This window comes from Dipodomys ordii, unplaced genomic scaffold, assembly GCF_000151885.1.
Source record: "Dipodomys ordii isolate 6190 unplaced genomic scaffold, Dord_2.0 Scaffold15, whole genome shotgun sequence".
In the NCBI taxonomy this organism is placed as follows: domain Eukaryota; kingdom Metazoa; phylum Chordata; class Mammalia; order Rodentia; family Heteromyidae; genus Dipodomys; species Dipodomys ordii.
Genome location: NW_012267231.1, coordinates 17150743 through 17171679, shown reverse-complemented (window position 1 = coordinate 17171679; position 20937 = coordinate 17150743). Strand labels below are relative to the sequence as shown.

The 20937-nt window shown below is 44.3% G+C and overlaps 1 protein-coding gene and 1 pseudogene across 1 annotated transcript in view; both read right to left on the bottom strand.

Annotated features, from left to right (window-relative positions):
* Positions 1 to 20937, bottom strand: part of Scaper (S-phase cyclin A-associated protein in the ER) — a 226799-nt gene that overhangs the window by 63746 nt on the left and 142116 nt on the right. Inside the window, exons 23-24 of the mRNA XM_013012177.1 lie at positions 19844 to 19959; positions 5119 to 5242 (exon numbers count right to left, since the gene is read on the bottom strand). Coding sequence (XP_012867631.1) covers positions 5119 to 5242; positions 19844 to 19959 — 240 coding nt within the window. The remainder of the gene's footprint in view (positions 1 to 5118; positions 5243 to 19843; positions 19960 to 20937) is intronic.
* Positions 13878 to 14165, bottom strand: LOC105982273 (annotated as a pseudogene).

Genomic DNA, 20937 nt, shown 5'->3' with positions numbered 1-20937 from the left:
GCTAAATCCAAAATGTTAGGTGATACGACAAAATTAACAGGACTTAAGAAACAAAGAACTCCCACTCATCTGGTCGAACCACTACTAAATATCCCCATGCTGCTGATCACATGTATGGTGTATAACATGTGAACACCGTTATATGTTATAGACCGTGACAGACAATTTGCTCCAGGAAAGTTAGAATGAGCTTGTGACTTTAAATGAGCATCATTATTCCACAATACTGTGAAATTTGGGAAATTATGTAATCACTTAATCACAATTTAAAAAAAAAAAAGAACCTCAGGGAAGGGAGGGAGGGAAGGGATGGTAGGGGGAAAACAATGGAAGGGGTAACAATGCTCAATAGGAAGTGTACTCATTACCTTGCTCATGTAACTGTTACAATAAAAAAATAAATAAAATTCCTTCTGAGAAAAATGTGTTGATGACTAATTTTTTTTACTCTTCATTTCAAGTTAATACTCCAAGTTAGTGATCCATATTTCAGTTGCATGGCTATTTAAACCCAGATAGTGAGAACAATGGAAACACACCCAAGTGATCTCCACAAACAGGAAAACCATCATCACCTGTCACTCCCAAGCAGGAGACACATCCTCTTCCCGTGCTGCCACAGGCCCGGGCAGAGCAGCAGTATGACTGCCAGCTACAAGAGAGGGAAGAACCCACCAGGAAGTGCCACGTGGACGCCGAGGATGGCAAACAACGCGCCTGGATCCCAGCTCCGAATGGAGCAAAATGAACAGAACCGCGTAAACACACAACCTGGTGGGATCCACTGACTGAGGGATTAAAAGCTTTTCTGGATGTCAGGGAGCTGGAGATGGCAAGCCAGGGGTATCATTCAAAGCAAAGTAGGGTTGTTAAAGAAGCGGGGAAATAAGATACTTAAGCTCCTGGCACAGAGCTGGCACTCTGTAAATACCAGCTAGCATGAGAGGCGGAGAGCTAGCTCACAAATCTTTCCTTGCTAATGAGTCGGGCAAATCTTACTGCACACTGTGCTGCCCACGGCCATGGTGCTCAGCACAGATCATCAGACCATTTATCCATGTGCCATGCACCCCATGCGCCCCATGCACCACGTACCGAGCGCTGTGTCCCCCGACATTCAAATGATGACATTTAATCTCCCAAGTGATGGTCTGGAAGATTACTTGGGAGGTGATCCAGTCATAATGGGGAGAAAAAGCCAATGAGGGGCTGGGAATGTATCTTAGTGGTAGTGCTCTCTTAGCATGCATGAAGCCCTGGGTTCGTTTCCTCAGTACCAAATACACCAAAAAAGCCAGAAGTGGTACTGTGGCTCAAGTGGTAGAGTGCTAGCCTTGAGCAAAAAGCAGTTCAGGGACAGTGCCCAGGCCCTGAGTTCAAGTGCCAGGACTGGCAAAAACAAACAGCAAAGGCCAGGGACGACTCTCTAAGGAGCCAGCAGGCAGCGTGTGACACAGGCTTCACAAGTGTGAGGGAAAAACAAACAAACAAACAACTTTCTCTTGTGCATAAGCTATGCAGTCTATGCTGTTTTGTTATAGCATCCTAAATTAAGGGGAGTCCTCTGTGTATCTGTTCTGTGTCTACGCAGGGATTTCCTAGAAGGCTGGGGTTACACGTTGGGCTTCTCTGAACTGGAGTCATTTTAAGTGAAAGAGTCAATTTCTCTCAGTCACAACCATTTTTTCTCTTCCTTCCTACCCCTTTCAACTTCTCTTTCTCTCTGAGTAAAAAAGTACAGAGCCAGAAGGAAGCCTGGGGGTCACCTTGGCCATCTCCCCACGTTTGGAATGCCATTCCCATCCTCGCTAGTTACCTGCCACGTTGGGAGGAATGTTTTCTCAAGACAGAGTAGGTTTCATAGGGTAAATTCTTCCAGACAAGGCAGGACAGAACAGCAAGAAGGCAGGGGATTTTGTTGTTGTTGTGTGGCTTTTTATTCTTATTTGGTAATAATTTTAAATCAACAATTATCTTTATAAAATAGTAGCGTGGTATCTACCATCATAATCCTTACCATTCATATCTTACAAAACCACACTACAAGTATTGAAAAGAGGAAATTAACAGTGAGTCAATCAATTGAACTTCTCTATAGACCTTGCATACACTTCCAGTTTCCTGCTAATACAGGTTTCCTGGCTCAGGGTCACCCACTACAATTAAGCTGTTTTACTGACATAGTCTTCACACGATGACAGTCCTCAGTTTTCCCTGGCACTTAAAAAAATGTCATTCCATTATTGTATGAAATAGATGGTCCCTTGACTCAGGTTTGGCTCCTGGCTTTGTGACTGACATCCATGTAAAGATGCCAACCTACTGAGAAGTTAATCTCTTAGGGCTGACTTGAGTTTCCTTGTCTGTGAAATAGGGTAATAATAACCTCATGAAGCTTTTATGAAAATAAAATGAGGCAACATATATTAAAACACCCAAGACAGAAGGCCAGACAACAAATATTGTCTTTTCTCTCCTATTTCTGAAGGTTTTTTTTTGGGGGGGGGGGGAGGGAAGGTCTGGTCGTGGGGCCTGAACTCGGCCTGAGCGCTGTCCCTCAGCTCTTCATCTCAAGGCTAGCGCTCTACCACTTGAGCCACAGCGCCACTTCCGGCTTTTTTCTTTTTGCTTATGTGGTGCTGAGGAATCGAACCCAGGGCCTCAGGCATGCAAGGCAAGTGCTCTACCACTGAGCCACCTTCCCAGCCCCGATTTTTTTGTTTTTGCTAAAATGCTTTATTCATATTTAATTTTGATTTTTTTTTTCAGATCTGAGACAGGAACTCGAACTCTGTACCTGACATTTCTGCTTATTGGCTAGCACGCCTCCAACCTCCTTGCTCATATTTTAATGACTTACCTAGCAAGGGAAAACTCTGGATAGTACAACACCTGTTGACTCTCTGGGTTCTCTGTAAGCAGCTGTGGAACAGCTCTAGATTAAATCTTGGGGTATCTCCTACCCTGCGGTCAACATCCCTCACTGTCACACAGTATACCTGTCTTTGCGGGCTTCCTCATCATTTCAGATTTCCTCCTAGTGACATGCAGGGATTAACTTCATTCCCTCAGGCATTCATTCAAATGGTGTACTGAATTTACTCAGTGCCAGGTCCTGGGATAGGATCTTGGAGATAGTGATAGGTTACAACCTGCTGTCTTAATTGGTTTTGGGCGAATGGGGGACAGAGACAAGTAAATAATTACAATATAATTTGGTTGTGATTAGTTCTAGAAGAGAAGCAATGTCTAGGATCACATAAAAAAGTATTCTTGGCTGGGCACAGGTGGCTCACGTCTGACATCCTAGCTACTTATGAGCCAGAGATCTGAGGATTGAAGTTAGAAGCCAGCCCAGGCAGGAAAATCTATGAGACTCTTATCTCTAATTGACCAGCAAAAAGCTACAAGTGGAGCTGTGGCTCAAGTGGCAGGACACCGGCCTTGACTACAAAAGCCAAGTGATAATGTGAAGCTCTGATTTCTTTATCATCATCATCATCATCATCATTTGTTGTTGTCACGCTTGAACTCAGGGTCAGGGCACTGTTCCTGAGCCTCTGTGCTTGAGGCTGCCACTCTACCACTTGAGCCACAGTGTCACATCCAGTTTTTAAGTGGCTAATTAGAGGTAAGGGTCTCATGGGGACTTTTCTGCCCAGACTGGTTTCAAACTAAGATCCTCAGATCTTAGCCTCCCGAGTAGCTAGGATTATAGGTGTGAGCCCTCAGTGCCTGGCTGAAGCCCTGATTTTGAGTTCCTATTTTAGCATGCACATGCACTTGTGCACACTCACACACATTCTTAGAATTATGGAAAGGGCCAAGTTAAAGAAGATTTGAATAGCTGGGGGCTGGTAGCTCACGCCTGTAATCCTAGCTACTCAGGAGGTTGAGATCTGAGGATCGCAGTACAAAGCCAGCCTGTGCAGGAAAGACCATGAGACTCCTATCTCCAATAAACCACCAGAAAACCGGAAGTGGCACTGTAGCTCAAGTGGTAGAGCACTCGCCTTGAGCTGAAGGGCTGAGAGACAGCGCCCAGGCCCAGAGTTCAAGCCCCATGATCGACAAAAAAAATAAAAAAAAAGATTTGAATAATGAAGAGGGTGCTATTATGCCTCAGTTAAGGCTCCAAAATGTGTAGAAATAAACCCACTTGGGGAAGAAAGAAAATACAAGTAGAGAGTATAAGGAAGAACTAGTAGGACTGTGTACTGATTAAAAGTAATTCAGCTCCAAAAAAGAAATCTGCTGTGTTGTAAACCTGCAGCTCGAGAGGGATTTTCGGTAAGTACTTTGGGGGCTCAGAAGCCTTCCCAGGAAACGTGTGGCCCTGGCTCTGTTCTGAACACTGCATTTGCAAAGCTAAATCTTTGACTGCTTTACCAGCTTTCCTGTCAACATCTATGCACTGAAGTAAAAATTAAGGTGACAAGTGGCTCATTGTCCCCAGTGCAGAAGTCCAGAGGTGGCTTCTTTCTGACAAAGTAATTTATTTATTTTTTAATTAAAAAAATCTGGAGCTGGGAAGGTGGTGTAGTGGTAGAGTGCTTGCCTAGTACGTATGAAGCCCTGGGTTCAATTCTTCAGAAAAAGCTGGAAGTGATGCTGTAGCTAAAGTGGTAGAGCACTAGCCTTGAGCAAAAGCAGCTCAGGGACAGTGCCCAGGGCCTGAGTTCAAGCCCTAGGACTGGCAAAAGAAAAAAAAAAAAAAAGGAAGCCCTTTATAATGCAGCCCTTTACTTGTGGTGTAACAATCTGACTGAGTTCTCCACTTTTTCGTCCTCTGACCCCAGCCATTCCTGTGGCTTCAGAGGCTTAGTGGCTGGTATCACTTGGTTCCAAAGCCAAGTCTGACTATACAAATTTGTGTTCTTAGCAAGTGTCACCCGTCTACCACCCATTCGCTACTGGAACCTGAAATGTAATACAACATGTTCAAATACTTAAAGAGATTTTGCTACCTCTCCCTATTGATACCCTAAATCATCTTTATGACTTGTTTTTCTTTTCTTCAGTCTGAAAGAGTAAATGGGCTGAATTCTCTCAGCGTTGGCGACGAGGACTGCTTCTCAAGCCATCCCTGCTTCTAACCAGAGCAGCCATACCACATACCGTCAGCTGGTGCATCAGGAGGTCCATTAAGAAGGTCATCTTATTACTGAACAGAACGTCGGTGCAGTTTTCTGAACAGTTACTGCAGGTGAGGTTGTAAACGTTGATTGCATTGCAAAGCGACCTAATAGAAGGAGAGAAAAAACACCATTTGTGAACCTTGAACAGCTCTTTTCCCAACAATGTCAAATACATAAAATCAATGGAATGAAAGGAACAAGTATGAGATGGATGTTACTCTAAAGATCTGAGGTGAACGGCCCTTACCATGTTTACCCATTAGTATCTAATAGCTTTATATTAATTTTTCCTAGTTACAATCTTAGCAATTGCAGCTGTAGACAAAGGAAACATATTTACTCATCTATCTGATTTTTCTTTTTTGGAGGGGTTTGTGGGGCTTGACCTCAGGGCCTGGGTGCTGTCCCTGAGCTTTTTTGCTCAAGCTAATGCTCTACCACTTTGAGCCACAGTGCCACTTCCTGTTTTCTGGTGGTTTATTGGAGATAAAAGAGTCTCAAGGGCTTTCCTGCTTGGGCTGGCTTTGAACTGCTATCCTCAGATCTCAGCCTCCTGAGTAGCTGGGATTACAGGCGTGAGTTACTAGTGCTGGGTTCTTTTCTTTCTTTCTTTCTTTTTTTAATGTGTGATAGTACTAGGGCTTGAACTCAGTGTCTGGGTGCTAACCTTCAGCTTTTTCATTCAAGGACGCACTCTGCCACTTGAGCCATGCCTTCACTTCCACTGGTTTTTTGTTGGTCGTGGGGCTTGAACTCTGGGCCTGGGGCTGTCCCTGAGCTCTTCAGCTCAAGACGAATGCTCTACCGCTTGAGCCACAGCACCACTTCTGGTTTTCTAGTGGTTTATTGGAGATAAGAGTCTCATGGACTTTCCTGCCTGGGCTGGCTTTGAACTGCGATCCCTGGATCTCAGCCTCCTGAGTAGCTAGGTTTACAGGCGTGAGCCACCAGTGCTCGGCCTCCACTTCCACTTTTTGGCTGATTAACTGAAAATAAAGAGTCTTTTGGATTTATCTACTTGGGCTGGCTTTGAACCACAATATCAGATCTCATCCTCCTAAGTAGCTAGGATTTAAAAGCCTTGAGCCACCAGTGCCTGGCTGATAATTTCTTCATCAGCTATAACTACAAATGAACTAAGAACTTCGATCCTTCAAATAATACCCAGAAAAAAGAAAGGAAGGAAGGAATGAAGGAAGGAAGAAAGAAAAGAGGGGGGAAGGGAGAGAGGGAGGGAAGGGAGAGAGGGAGGGAAGGGAGGGGGAGGGAAGGAGGGAAGGAGAGAAGGAGAAAGGAGGGAAGGAAGGAAGGGAGGAAGGGAGGAAGAGAGGGAGGGAAGGAGGGAGGGAAGGAGGGAGAGAGGGAGGACTGTCAAAGCTCCTGTTGCCAGATCTGCTGGTCTGCAAAAGGGCAGATGATAAAAGAAAAGATCTGCACAGGGAGAGTGGCGATTCTGCCCGTACTATGGCTGGAGGAGGTGTGAACATGGCCTCAGGTCCTGAGTAATGGGAACATCTTTCCTAGAGGGGACACATTGGTCATAGGCCCAACTGTTTAAGGAAGGCCCAAGTGAGCAAAGATCAGGAGATTTAAAGGATGACATGCCACTGTCTATAGAAACATTGAAAGCATGTAGCTTAATGGGCCGGGCCCTCTCCTGGGTGTTCGGAAGACTGCACCTAAGGCCTGCACTGCCTGAGTGATCCGTGTTTATTCTGACCTGTCTCACTAAATCTCCTGCTTAAGTCCTATATAAAAATGTTTTGACTTGGTCCCCCTACAATCAATCCTCTAGAACTGTTCTTTTTTTCCTTTTTCTTATTACCTTTTAAGTAGTTGTAAAGAGGGTGAGGTTTCAATTCAACAAATCAGTTTATGAGGACAGCACATCTTGATCAATGCCTCCCATCCATCAATTTCCCCCATCTTTCCCAACCCCATCCATCTTGTCAAATTATGAGGCTTCATTTTCACATATGCACACTGAATATGATGACTGCATTCGCCTACCTTTCCTCTCTCCTTTCATCTGCCCTCTTGCCCCTTATCTCCCCCCCCACAACAAAATATGTTTTAGTTTCCTGGAATTCATTTTGTTAAGCTATAAGTAAGTTGTTCAAAAGTTACACTACTGGAATCCTCTCTGCATACACCACACTTTAATGTGTGTGTGTGTGCACATGACCCTGCATATGTTTTCCTATAGATTTGTAATTTAGATCTGACTTCCACATGAGAGAAAAACATGCCATTTGTCCCTTTGAGCCTGATTTATTTCACTTAACATAATTTTTTCTAGATCCATTCATTTCCCTACATATTATATAATATCATTTCCTGACAGATGAGTAAAATTCCATTATATGTATGTGTGTCTGTGTATATACACCCATATATTTCTCTTTTGTTGTTGTTGTTGGTGGTGGGGCTTGAATTCTGGGCCTGGGCACTGTTGCTCAGCTCTTCAGCTCAAGGCAAACACTCTACCACTTGAGCCACAGCGCCACTTCTACTTTTCTGGTAGTTAACTGGAGATAAGAGTCTCAGGGATGGGCTGGGAAGGTGGCTCAGTGGTAGAGCGCTTGCCTTGCATGCCTGAGGCCCTGGGTTCCATTCCTCAGCACCACATAAGCAAAAAGAAAAAAGCCAGAAGTGGCGCTATGGCTCAGGTGGTACAGCGCTAGTCTTTTTTTTTTAATTTTAATTTTTTGTGAACATACTGTACAGAGGGGTTACAATTACATGGGCAAGATAATGCGTACATTTCTTATCAAGCATTGCAGCCTCCTCCTTTGTTTACCCTTCACATCCCACATCCCTTCCCAGCCTCCCCCCCACCCGTCCCCCCTAGAGTGCTAGTCTTGAGCTGAAGAGCTGAGGGACAGCGCCCAGACCCAGAGTTCAGGCCCCACGACCAGACCCCCCCCCCAAAAAAAAAAAAAAGAGTCTCAGGGATTTTCCTGCCTGGGCCAGCTTTGAACTTCCATCCTCAGATCTCAGCTTCCCGAGTAACTAGGATTACAGGAGTGAGCGACCGGCGCTTCTTTGTCAGTTGTGGGGCTTGAACTCTGGGTTTGGATGTTATCCTTCAGCTCTTCAGCTCAAGATAAGAGCTCTACCACTTGAGCCACAGTGCCACCTCCGGTTTTTAGTGGTTTTTATTGGACTTTTCTGCCCGGGCTGGCTTTGAACCATGATCCTCAGATCTCAGCCTCCTGAGTGGCTAGGATTACTGGCGTGAGCCACCAGCACCTGGCTTATACATATATTTCTATGCCACACATTTTCTCGGTACATTTGTAGAACAGTTCTTGAGGTACAATCCTAGGGGTCAGTAGCTTCAGGATACCCAGGGAACTTGTAAGAGACACAAATTCTGGCTAAAGCCCGAAAGATACTGTTCCAGGATAGGGGTTCGACACTTGACTACCATTAGAAAGACTGGTAGCTTTTAAAGCTACACAGACCTGCCTAAGCCCCAACATCTGCACATTTCTAAAGCTCTCAGGGTGATTCTCTTGCACAGAGTTGAGAAGCACCATGCACTGTGCCAGCGGCCTCACAGGCCTGATGCTCTAGTGCTAGTGGCACTGGCCCATGGGAGATAGAAAATTCGAGAAGGCAAATTCAACGAGTCTAGATGCTTTTCTCAATGTGACTTTCACGCAATCTAAACCTGTGAATGATATTAAAATATCCACGCAGCCTCTGGTCCGAGGGGGTTTGGACGCTGGTGTAATGAGGTATGGGATGGTTTTACTTTGCTTCATCTAACTGATGAAATTTCTGAAAACTGATTACAGAAGTGTGTAACTGGGAGCCACCGGGAGCCCCCCCCCCCGCCCCACCTGTGACTCACGCCTGGAATCCTAGCTACTCAAGAAGCTGAGATCTGGAGGATCAAGGTTCAACACTGGCCTAGACATAAAAGTTTGTGAAACATCACTTCCAATCAACCAGCAAAAAAGCTATACTGGAGACTTGATTCAAGTGGAGAGTGCCAGCCAAGTAAACAAAAAAGTCAAACAAGCCAAGCAAGCTCCAGGGCCCAAATTCAAATCCCGGTTATGGGGGAAGGGAAGGGAGGTAGAGCCACAGGAACAAGATACATCTAGGCAGAATCCCTTTCAAGATTTTAGCAAATTTTGAACAAACCCCTCAGCATCCATGTACTCATATATAAACTTAGGGCTTCAAATGGGTGCCAGGAGAATTAAGGGAGAATTAACTGTGCTCAGCACTTAGGATAGTACCTTAGGATAGAGCTATTTATCTTATTAAAAGTTAGGTACTTCTTTTTTTTTTTTTTGGGTCTGGTCGTGGGGCCTGAACTCTGGGCCTGGGCGCTGTCCCTCAGCTCTTCAGCTCAAGGCTAGTGCTCTATCACTTGAGCCACAGCGCCACTTCTGGCTTTTTTCTTTTTGCTTATGTAGTGTTGAGGAATCGAACCCAGGGCCTCATGCATGAAAGGCAAGCGCTCTACCACTGAGCCACCTTCCCAGCCCCAAAAGTTAGGTACTTGATCAATGTCACTCCTTTTGTCATTCTCCCTCATCTCTCCCAACTATACCAAGATGCCTTGTATCTCAAGCTGACATGCTGAATTACCGTCCCCCCCAACCCTGTTTTATTTTGTGCCGGTATTGGGGCCTGAACTCAAGGGCTGGGCACTGTCCCTTAACTGTTGCACTCAAGGCTGGTGTTCTACCACTTGAGTCACAGTTCCACTTCCTGCTTTGTGGTGGTGAACTGGAGATGAGTTTAATTGGAGCAAGGACTTCCATCCTTAGGTCTCAGCTTCCTGAGTAGCTAGGATTACAGGTGTGTGTCACCAGTGCCCAGTTTTGTAATTCATCCTTATCAATTATGTTGGAATTAATTTTGGTGTCAAGTATGGGTCAGGAACCTCAATTAATTTTACTTCCAAATAAAATGACTGAATAATCCCTCTTTTCTCCTGTTTTCTTAAATCTAAACCATAAGCTGGGTCTTAGTGGCTCACGCCTGCAATCCTAGTAACTCAGGAGGCTGAGGTCTGAGGATTGTGGTTCAAAGCCAGCCCAAGCAGGAACGTCCCTGAGACTCATCTCCAATTACCCACCAGAAAATCAGAAGTGGTGCGGTGACTCAAGTGGTAGAGCGCTAACGTTGAGTTGAAGAGCTTAGGGACAGTACCCAGGCCGAGTTCAAGACCCTGAGAGACAAAATAAAATAAAATTAAATTAAAAAAAGTCTCACTGACTTTCCTGTCCAGGTGGGCTTTGATCCATAATCCTCAGATCTCAGTCTCCCGAGTAGCGAGGCTGACAGGAGTGAGCCACCAGTGCCTGGCAACCACCTTGGTTTTCAACTTCTATTTATCTGTCTAAATATTTTCTTTTTACAAAGTTGTCTCAAATTTTTACAAGTTGTTTCAAATCTCTTATGAATCAATCAGAGGCATAAACAAACATGCACACAGAAAAGCGAGCTCCCTCACCGACCCCGAAGGGAGGACGCTCGTGCTGATGCCCTGTGTGCTTTCATTGAAGAAAACGAGCAAAGTGTGGCAAGAGTATTTCTGTAATTTCTGCATGGATGAACCTCTCCCAGGAACCCTGCATACAGAGACTACTTTTGGATGAGGAAAACAAAACCAAACAAAAAAACCGAAAAACAGAGAGGGGAGCCAAAAATCTCAGAATCTGGAAAAACTTGTCCACTCAGTAAACTTGCTTGAAAGACAAGCTCAATTTGAAAAGCACCTGTCTTAAGAAGAGTAAAATGCTTCACATCCAGCCCGGGTGGTCTGTCTAGGCAGCTTACCCTGTAATTTCAAAATCAAATGACTAGATGCACTTTTTTTTTTTAAACATCAAGCAGAAAGTTCCAGAATTTAAAGTATCTTCTGGGCATACATTAACATCTCACTGTCGATTCTCTCTAAAGTATGTTGTGGTTGGAAGTTTTGGGGTGTAAGTTTTCTTGCCCCAAATAATTATGAATACATGGGTTTTTTATTTTTGGTCAAGAGAGCTTCTCTTGAAATAGAAATGGAAAATATTTCTTCTGAAAAACAAAGAAAAGCATCCTAAAGCTAAGTCTTTTGGACATGAGTTCAGGAACTTACTTTAACACCAGCGAGCTGGGTGCTGGTGACTCATTCCTGGAAAGCTAGCTACTTAGGAGGCTAAGACCTAAGGATCACAGTTCAAAGCCATCCCAGGCAGGAAAGTCTATGAGATTCTTATCTCCAGTGACACACACAGACACACACAGACACACACACACACACGAACAGAGAATGCATGGTAGAAAAGACCTAAGTCATTAAAAAGAGTTAAAAAAAAAACCCAAAACCAAATTGTTTAAATAGGGATACAGGTGGACCCATTATAACAATGGGATATACAAGATGTTATGTCAAAAAAACCGAATTTACAACTTTGGTGCGGGGGGGGGGATGGGGGGGAGTGGGGGTGGATGGGAAGGGGTGGTAAAGGGAAACAAAGGAGGAAGCAACAATGCTTGATAAGAAATGCACTCATTACCTTGCCCATGTAATTGTAACCCCTCTGTACAGTTTTCACAATAAAATAAAATAAAAAGTTAAAAAAAAGCTCCAGCAGGTCACAGCTGAAGAGCACTAGGAAGAATGCAGCTAATAACCTTATGCAGTTTGCAGTAGTTGAGATTTTAGAAAGCACATCTCACTCACATCCATTGTCTAATGCCAGATTTAAAGGACGAGTGTTACAACCCATTGCCTCTAGCAGTATCTCAATGCACACACCGTGTGTGTGTGTGGTGTGTGTGTGTGTGTGGTGTGTGTGTGTGTGTGTGTGTGTGGTGTGTGTGTGTGTGTGTGTGGTGTGTGTGTGTGTGGTGTGTGTGTGTGTGTGTGTGGTGTGTGTGTGGTGCGTGTGTACAGCTTTTTTTTTAAATTTCCTTTTTCTTTTGTGCCAGTACTTGAAACTCAGGGTCTGGGTGCTGTCCCTTAACTTTTTTCCCTTCTGGCATTTTTGGGAGTGGATATCTGTCCCAGGCCCTTGTGGGGCTCCCTCCTGAAAGTCTCCCGTGCCAGCTCAAGAGGCTGAGCAGTGACCCTTGGCCTTGCAGCCTTGAATTGGTTCTGTTTTACAACTAGAAATGATCTAGAAAGGACTTGCTCCAAGAGCTCTCCCTCATCCTGGCCTGTGGGGACTGGCTGGGCAGTCTGAGGAGGGAGACCTCCCGTTTCAAGCAGAATGTACTAGAATGTGTGACTGTGGAGTATTTCAGTATATCGATTAAGCACATTCTCCACTACCCCACGTTCTAAGCGCTTGGTAGAGTTTGATCATTAAATTTATTCCCAAGTAGCCAATCTGGTTTATTATGGGCATTAACACAATGTCATTCCCCCCTCCAAAGCCAGACTCAATGTGGAAAATTGTAAGGCAGATGAAAGTTTTAGAGTTGGATCCTTAAACAAGAAGATTATTCTTGGACTTCAAAAATTACAATAAGGGCTGGGAAGGTGGCTCCGTGGTAGAGCGCTTGCCTTGCATGCCTGAGGCCCTGGGTTCGATTCCTCAGCACCACATAAGCAAAAAGAAAAAAAAAGCCGGAAGCGGCGCTGTGGCTCAAGTGGTAGAGTGCTAGCCTTGAGCTGAAGAGCTGAGGGACAGCACCCAGGCCCAGAGTTCAGGCCTCACAACTGGACCCCTCCCCACAAAAAAAATTACAATGAGGGCTGGGTGCCAGTGGCTCACACTTGAAATCCTAGCTACTCAGGAGGCTGAGAGCTGGAGGATAATGGTTTGAGGCCAGCTAGGACAAAAAGAAGTTTGCTACACTCCAGCTCTAAAATGACCAACAGCTGGGTGCTGGTGGCTCATGCCTATAATCCTAGCTACTCAGGAGGCTGAGATCTGAGCACTGAGATTCAAAGCCAGCCTGGGCAGGGAAGTTCATGAGACTCATCTCCAATTAACCACCAGAAAACTGGAAGTGGCATTGTGACTCAACTGGTAGAACACTCGCCTTGACCTGGAGAGCTCAAGGACAGTGCCCAGGCCCAGAGTTCAAGCCCCAGAGCCTCCCCCCCACCAAAAAAAAATCTAAAATGACCAACAAAACACTAGGGCTAGAGGTGTGGGTCAAACAGTAGAATGCCAGAAAGTGGGGGGGAGGGGGTGGCTCTGACCTCGAGCCTTAGAACTGCCAAAAAGTAATTGCAATGTGGCTGACCTATTTAGAAATTATGCTTAGAGACAAGATTAATGCTTACACCAAGCTTTTCAGGGGTAGTGTTTTGAGGAGAAGAGTTTAATTATAATGAGACATGAGTACTTATTCAGCTACTACTTGCTAGGCATCTACAGGTATGTAGGACCTGTGCTAAGCCCCACAGGCAACGAAGATACTTCTGATCTCAAGGTTTATGTAGGCATACATTTTTTTTTTTGGGGGGGGTGCCAGTTATAGAGTTTGAACTCAGGACCTGGGCGCTGTCCTTGAGCAATTTTTGCTCAAGGCTAGCACTCTACCACTTTGAATCACAGCCTCATTTCTGATTTTCTAGTGGTTAATTGGAGATAAGAGTCTCATGTACTTTGCTGCCCAGGCTGGCTTTGTACCACAATCCTCAGATCTAGCCCTGAGTAGCAAGGATGACAGATGTGAGCTATCAGCACCAAGCTTTTTAATTTGAAAATTAAAAAAAAATACATACATATACATACATACATACATATATATATATATGTATACTAGCATTTATTCTGTATATGTTTCAAGTAGCAGATAGCAACAACTTCCAACATGATCTCCAGGAATAGTGTGAAGTTCGGAACCATGCTTTGGAAGAACACTCCCAGCAGTCTGTGCAGGATTTATTCCTAATTCCATCATTGGTAACAACTGCACCTGTGGCTACTGGACCTGCAAATTCTGCTGCTGCAGATTTTAAGACTGCTGTGAAAGGTGCCCTTTCAGGAATGCTGAGTAGTTTTGGGGCAGCCATGGGCCCAACATCATCGTGATTTTAAAAGAAACCTTTGCCATGGTGGAGTGGGCACACTCCCAACGCCAACGTCCCCTGGCAGCCCACTCCCTCCAAAGACATACTTTTTAAAATTTTTTACTCTGGGAGTTACGGGGGTTTGAGCTCAGGGTCTTGCACCTGCTAGGCAACACTCTTGAGTCGCTGCCAGCCAGCCATTTTTTGGGTTATTTTTCAAATCGTGTCTCACGTTTTGCCTGGGCTGGCCTAGATGGCCATCCTCCTATCTGCACCTGTGCCGCTAAGCCCCACGCCAGTGCTCTACCACACCTTCACTCTGGCTTTTTGGTGATTAATTGGAGATAAGAGTCTCATGAATTTTCTTGCCCAGGCTGGCCTGGGCAAGATCTTAGCCTCCTGAGTAGCTAGGGTTATAGACATTAACCACAAGTGCCTGGCTCAAACTCCTTTTTGACTCCTTTTGGCAAGGGGGTCTTTCAGGGAGATTAATGATATTTTCTTATCAACCTGTCTTCCTGGTGAAGGTGTAAACTGTCCACATACTACCCTGAGTTTGGATCACAACTTAACAGAACAATGATTATAGTACACATACTAATTACATAAAATGTAACACTTCAATGACAGCAAACTTAATTCTAAAAATCAATCCAATTATAACGACGCCTCAAAGGCAGGAATAAAGAAATCTCCAAGTAGGTGGGGCACTGGTGGCTTGATCCTGTAATTCTAACTACACAGAAGGCTGAGATCTGAGGATTGTGGTTCAAAGCCAGCCTGGACAGGAAAGTCTATGAGACTCTTATTTCCAATAAATCACTATAAAGCCAGAAATAGAGCTGTGGCTCAAGTAGTAGAGCACTAGCCTTCAACAACAACAACAACATCATCAACAACAACAACAACAAACTCAGGGACAGAACCCAGGACCAGCGCCCCCCTCCCCCCACACAAAAAAGAAATCTTCAACTAGATGTGTTAGATCAAGGGTTTTTGTTCAATTAACGAATTTGGTACAAATAGAATAATCAATTTAATTATTCCACTGAGACCTTCTCATTTTAGATGAGGATTCAGATATATTTTAAGCACCAATTTAATTAGACTTTCCGCATTTCCTCATATTATCCGCCTCCTGAGAAAGTATTATGTTTCAAAGATTACAATAATACATTTAAAAATGGAGGGTGGTCATCAAATTAATACATTAATTTAAAACTTTGGTGCTAAGGCATTATTTTTACTGCTGACATAAATTTCTTACTACAAGACAGCTATGATTAGCCAGGCTCCAGATATGTTCTTAAGTAGGATCTGGTTATGTAATTTAAAATTCACAATTAAACATGTTGGCTTGGGAGAAGACCCCAGGTGGCTGGCAGTGTTAAACAGCAGATTAAAGTTGACACAACTAATTTCTTTACTTTAATCTTATTAGTGGTAGAGCAGCTGTCAACTGTAACCATCTCCATAAGTCCTTTGAGATATAAACAAAATACCTCAATATGCCCAATGAGGGAGAGTATTTATCAATCACTATGGCTAATTAGCTTGAAAAACTTAAAAAAAAAACCTTCTATTGTTGATGGTAGAAAGTTATTCACTCTTAGTAAACCTTGATCTGAAAGAAGATATTTAGAATTCTATTAACATAATCTTACTTATAAATAATCAACTGTTTAGTAATGGATTGTATTTTTTTTTGCCAGTACTGAGATTTGAACTCAGGGCCTGGCCATTGGACCTGAGCTTTTGTGCTCAAGACTGGTGCTCTACCACTTGAGCCACAGCTCCACTTCTGAAGGATTAAGGAAAGAATGAAACACAAAATGAAATATTTTGCAATAAGAAAGGAACTGCCATTTCTCTGGTACAGTTCTTTGGTAACTGTTAATCATTCATATCTGAGCTAGGTAGCAGTGGCTCATGCCTGTAATCCTAGCCTCTCAAGAGGTTGAGAGCTGAAGATCTCAGTTCAAAGCCAGCCCAGGTGGGAAAGTCCCTCATCTCCAATTGACAACCAAAGAGCCAGAAATGGACATGTGCCTCAAGTGATAGAATTCTAGCCTTGAACTTTGTAGCCAACCAAAATTAGGATGCCCTAAGAGCTCAAGTCCCAGTACACCACCACAATTTCAATTTTAACACTAACAAAAACGTATGTCTTAAATGAACCCGGAGGTTTGTTTCTTTTTTGCTTTTATGGCTTTGTCCTCTGAGGATTTCAAGACACCTGACACCGAACTTAGGCGGTAGCCCAGACACCTGTTACTCTAGCCAACAGCATATTGTTCTTACCTGTGCCTCTCCTTTGAGGAACAGAGCCTGAAAAGATCTGTGCAAGAGCCAGGTGTTGGTGTCTCATACTAGTACTAGGCCTAACACACAGGCCTGACTGCAAACCCAAGTATCACCAAAACCCCCACAAACAACAACAAAAGATCTAAGCCAAAGTTAGCACATGTTGGAAAGGAATCCCGGAGTCCTAAGTCCAGACCAATGCCCTCTGCTGTCAGGCGCAGCTGGCCACAGTGGCAGGGCTTGTGAACTTGTTTCTTCATTTCACCTGAGGCTTTTGACTAAGTACTGCCTCCTGAGGAAAGCATCTAGCACTGATGTTAGGATTTCCTGTCCGAGCACAGCCCCAGGATCATACTTGCGTGTCAGCAGCCAGCCTTACTTTTCAGTGCTTAAAAGTAAAGCTCTAAGAGTGCTTTGCCAACTCACTGAGGACAAGAATTCCCCAACTTGGAGACATGGAAGGGTAAGTGGGATTTTTTTTTTTGGCCGGTCATGGGGCCTGAACTCTAGGCCTGGGCGCTGTCCCTCAGCTCTTCAGCTCAAGGCAAGTGCTCTACCACTTGAGCCACAGCGCCACTTCTGGCTTTTTCTGCTTATGTGGTGCTGAGGAATCGAACCCAGGGCCTCAGGCATGCTAGGCAAGTGCTCTTACCACTGAGCCACCTTCCTAGCTCTAGTGGGCTTGTTTTTAAATTCTCTTTATTTCCTCCCAAATGCCCTCCTTGGTCTTGAGCGGTCCACAGGTCCTGGTACTCCTTAGCTCTCACCCTGCACTCTATCGTTCACACCCCTCTAATGGCTTTTTGTGGGGAGGGAGAAAAGCTTCCAGGAGCTTCTGTTAAAAGTATGAAACAACTGGGTGACAGTGGCTCATGGCTGTCATCGTAGCTACTCAGGAGACTGAGATCTGAGGATCCTGATTCAAAGCCAGCCTGGGGAGGAAAAGTCTGTGAGACTCTTATCTCCAATGAACTATCAAAAATCTAGAAGTGGAGCTGTGGCTCGAGAGGGCATGCGCTAGCTTTGAACAAAAAACCTTGGGGATGGCGCTCAGGCCCTGAGTGCAAGCCCCTGAGACCAACACAAAGATAAAATAACTAAACAAAGACTGGCACTTGCTTTTGAATATTTAAAGTTTTTTGTTACCTTTCCAATTTTCAGTGGATTCTTTTTGTATTTGTTGGAACCAGGGGAAAGCTCATGAAATTGGTGACTCCTCTTCAAGTGATTACTAAGAAGACTAGGTTAGGAAGGGGTACCCCAGACTAGGCTTTCTCAATTAGGGGGTCCTGTCACATTGTTTTCCACATGGAAGAAAGTTGCCCTGAAACAAGGTAGGCCAATTTGTTTTTTTTCAGGTTCATCTAGTTTTTGGGAAGACTTGTGTTACTCTCCTTTCAACCCTTAGCGCAGAAAACAAGTACCAAAGAATGCATGGCATATTCTAGCATTTTCTTCACCTTAGACTAGTAAAACTTGTCATGGCTGTGTCTGTGTGCTAGTACTGGATGTTGAACTTAAGACCTCAAGTTTTCCCTTGCCTTTTTTTGCTCAAGACTGGCACATTCTACCTCTTGAGCCACACCTCCAGCTTTTTGCTAGTTAATTGTAGGTAAGTGTCTCACAGATTTTTCTGTTCAGGCTGGCTTTGAACCATGATCCTCAGATCTCAACCTCTTGCGTAGCGAGGATGACAGGTGTGAGCCACTAGCACGAAGCCTGTCATGGGCTTCTAATATTTGAAAGTAGATGATGGTTTGTTATTGTCTTCAAACTGAAAGAATGTCCCACTTGAAAAAAAAAGAATGTCTTCTGTATTCATAAGTCAAGGACAATGGAAGAACCAGATATTTAATGTTGCAAGCTATTTTTTGGTGTGAGGACTGGGGCTTGAACTCTGGGCCTCCTGCTCTTGCTTGGCAAGAAAAAGCTTAAGGCTAACATTCTATTCCTTCAGCCACATATCCATTTCTGGGTTTTTGGTTGTCAACTGGAGATAAGGGTCTCAGGGAACTTTCCTGCCCGGGCTGGCATTAAACTCTGAGCCTCAGATCTCAGCCTCTTGGGTAGATAGGATGACAGGTGTGAGCCACTGGTAACTGGCTAAGGTATGAACTAAGTTATCAAAGCACTGTACCAAAGAACCAAATGGCAGCTCCTTTCTTATTGCAAAATACTTCTTTTGTGTTTCATTACTTCCTTCATCCTTCTATCCTTCCTGGCCAATTAATTAGCATACAGTGGGTGATGATTATACACTTAGCAACACACTGTAAACCAAGTCTACTTTGGCTAGGAAAGCCTGGAGCCTTCCACAGCTGCTGGATGAGGCACAAGATGGCTTAGTGAACACCACCTCCCTGCACCTCTCCTCATCAGTGGACCAAAGTGCCTTCATCACTGTCAGTGGCCAAGTACCCCACGCATTTGGGAGAGATACCACGTAAGCAGACTAAACTGTCTTGGTAAAAGGAGAGAAGTTTATATGATCTAAAGAGAACCTGGGGAATGAACGACCTCTCACCTGACATCGACAAAACACTTTATGGCTTGCAAAGAGCGTCCAAATAAACTTCAATGGATTCCCACCTAGCACTGTGAAGTGTGGTCACCCATTTTTCAAATGATGGAACAGATGCCATGAGATGAAGGAGCTTGAATGGATTCTCCCCAACTAGAGATGCTAGGTAAAACCCAAACCCAGCACTGCGCGGCTCCAAAGCTGATGCTGCGTTCTTTTTTTACTTTTCCTAAACCATCTGGGGGTGGGGAGAAACTCATGGATGAATAAAACATTCCTACTGCTGTGCTAACTAAAGCGTAAAAACATTTCCTGGGTAATCTTAATAAGTCTTTTCAAAAACTTCTCGTTTGGTAAGTCTCCTCAAAATGTCCACCAGCAAAGTATCACACTCCTGAAACAGGTGCTCAGGGACTAAAGGAAGACCTCAGAGCCCAGGAAAGCAGAGATGAGGTCCAAATGCTGCATAGAATGCTATGCCTATGAGTTGATTTACCATTAGGGACCCATGTACAATGTGGGTCCGAGCAATCTGGCTGGGCCTGCATTCTACCGCAGTTTGGCTCAGGAATGTGTGTGGACTTCCGATTTCACAGTGTGGGTCTTTCTACTTCCTCTCTGGTTGGCTTTTTGGTTTCTACTCCAATTCTAAAAGCAGAGCCGCCCAAAAGTTTGCCAGCTTCTCTCTGTTTTCCAGCGGGCCACTGACTAAAGAGATTTCCCAATAAGGCTTTTTAAGCTCCATTTGAATTTTGCAAGTGAGGCCAAACACCTCCGTTTTCCTCCACAGGGAGCGTACACACACATTCCATTTTCCGAGGTTTCCCCATAGGGAACCACGGGGCAGGAATGACTGGCCAATGAGATGTGAGAGACAGATGAAAACACAACACTTACTTGGGAGGAATTCGGGAGACCGTGTTCACGTTTGTAGCAGGGAGAAGGGCTTGAAGGATGTGTTCCAGGGCAGTTAATCCACCAGCGGCGTGAAATGCGATCTGATCTGCTACATTCTAGACAGAAATACGGACAGAACTGAGTTCACCCTCCCAGGCATAAAATTATAACCAAATAGGAAGCATTCAATGGATGTAGTGACCTTACAAATATCTGTTGGCTGTTTTCTCTGTGCAGGAAATTTAGGTTAACAGTAGTGACCATAAAGGACAAAGCCCTGCCCCTCATGAAACTTACAATTTAGTGAAAGGGACCAATATGAATCAGATCACTATATACAAGCTGTCCTTCTTTATGATAAATACCCTGATGAGAAAAAATTAGCCTATGATCTTAGCTACTCAGGAGGCTGAGATCTGAGGATTGTGGTTGGAAGCCAATTAATGGCTGCTGAAGGATACAGTCTGAGGAGACTAAACTGTCAGAGCACAGCTCATAATGCCTCTGGTGTGATCCCCGGAGAAATTTACCCATTCTTTACTTCAGAGAATACCTTTCCCCCCATATTAGGAATAAGCTTTAGGACCAAAGAGTAAGTTTGTTTTTCAAGCTGAAGGACATGTTTGCCTTGAATCTTTTTTCTTTTTTTTTTTTTTGGTGCTCGTCCTGAGGCTTGAACACAAATCCTGGACTGAGTGTTTGTGCTGAAGGTGAGTGTTCTATCCACTGGACCCACACCTCCACTTCTGGCTTCACTGGAGGTGAGAGTCAGGCTGGCTTTAAAGCAAGATCCTCAGATCTCAGTCTCCTGAGTAGACAGGATTATAGTAAGACACTAGAGCCCAGCACTTTGAATCTTCTTACACTAGTGAAGGAATGAGTGGGGTTGGGAGACATGGGAAGAATGATAAAAGGGGTGACAATAATGATGCATCACACTCAGAAACTGACATAGTGAATTGAAATCCCTCCGTAGAACTACTTAAAAATAAACTTTTTTTTTTTTTGGGTCCGGTTGTGGAGCCTGATCTCTGGGCCTGGGCGCTGTCCCTCAGCTCTTCAGCTCAAGGCTAGCGCTCTACCACTTGAGCCAC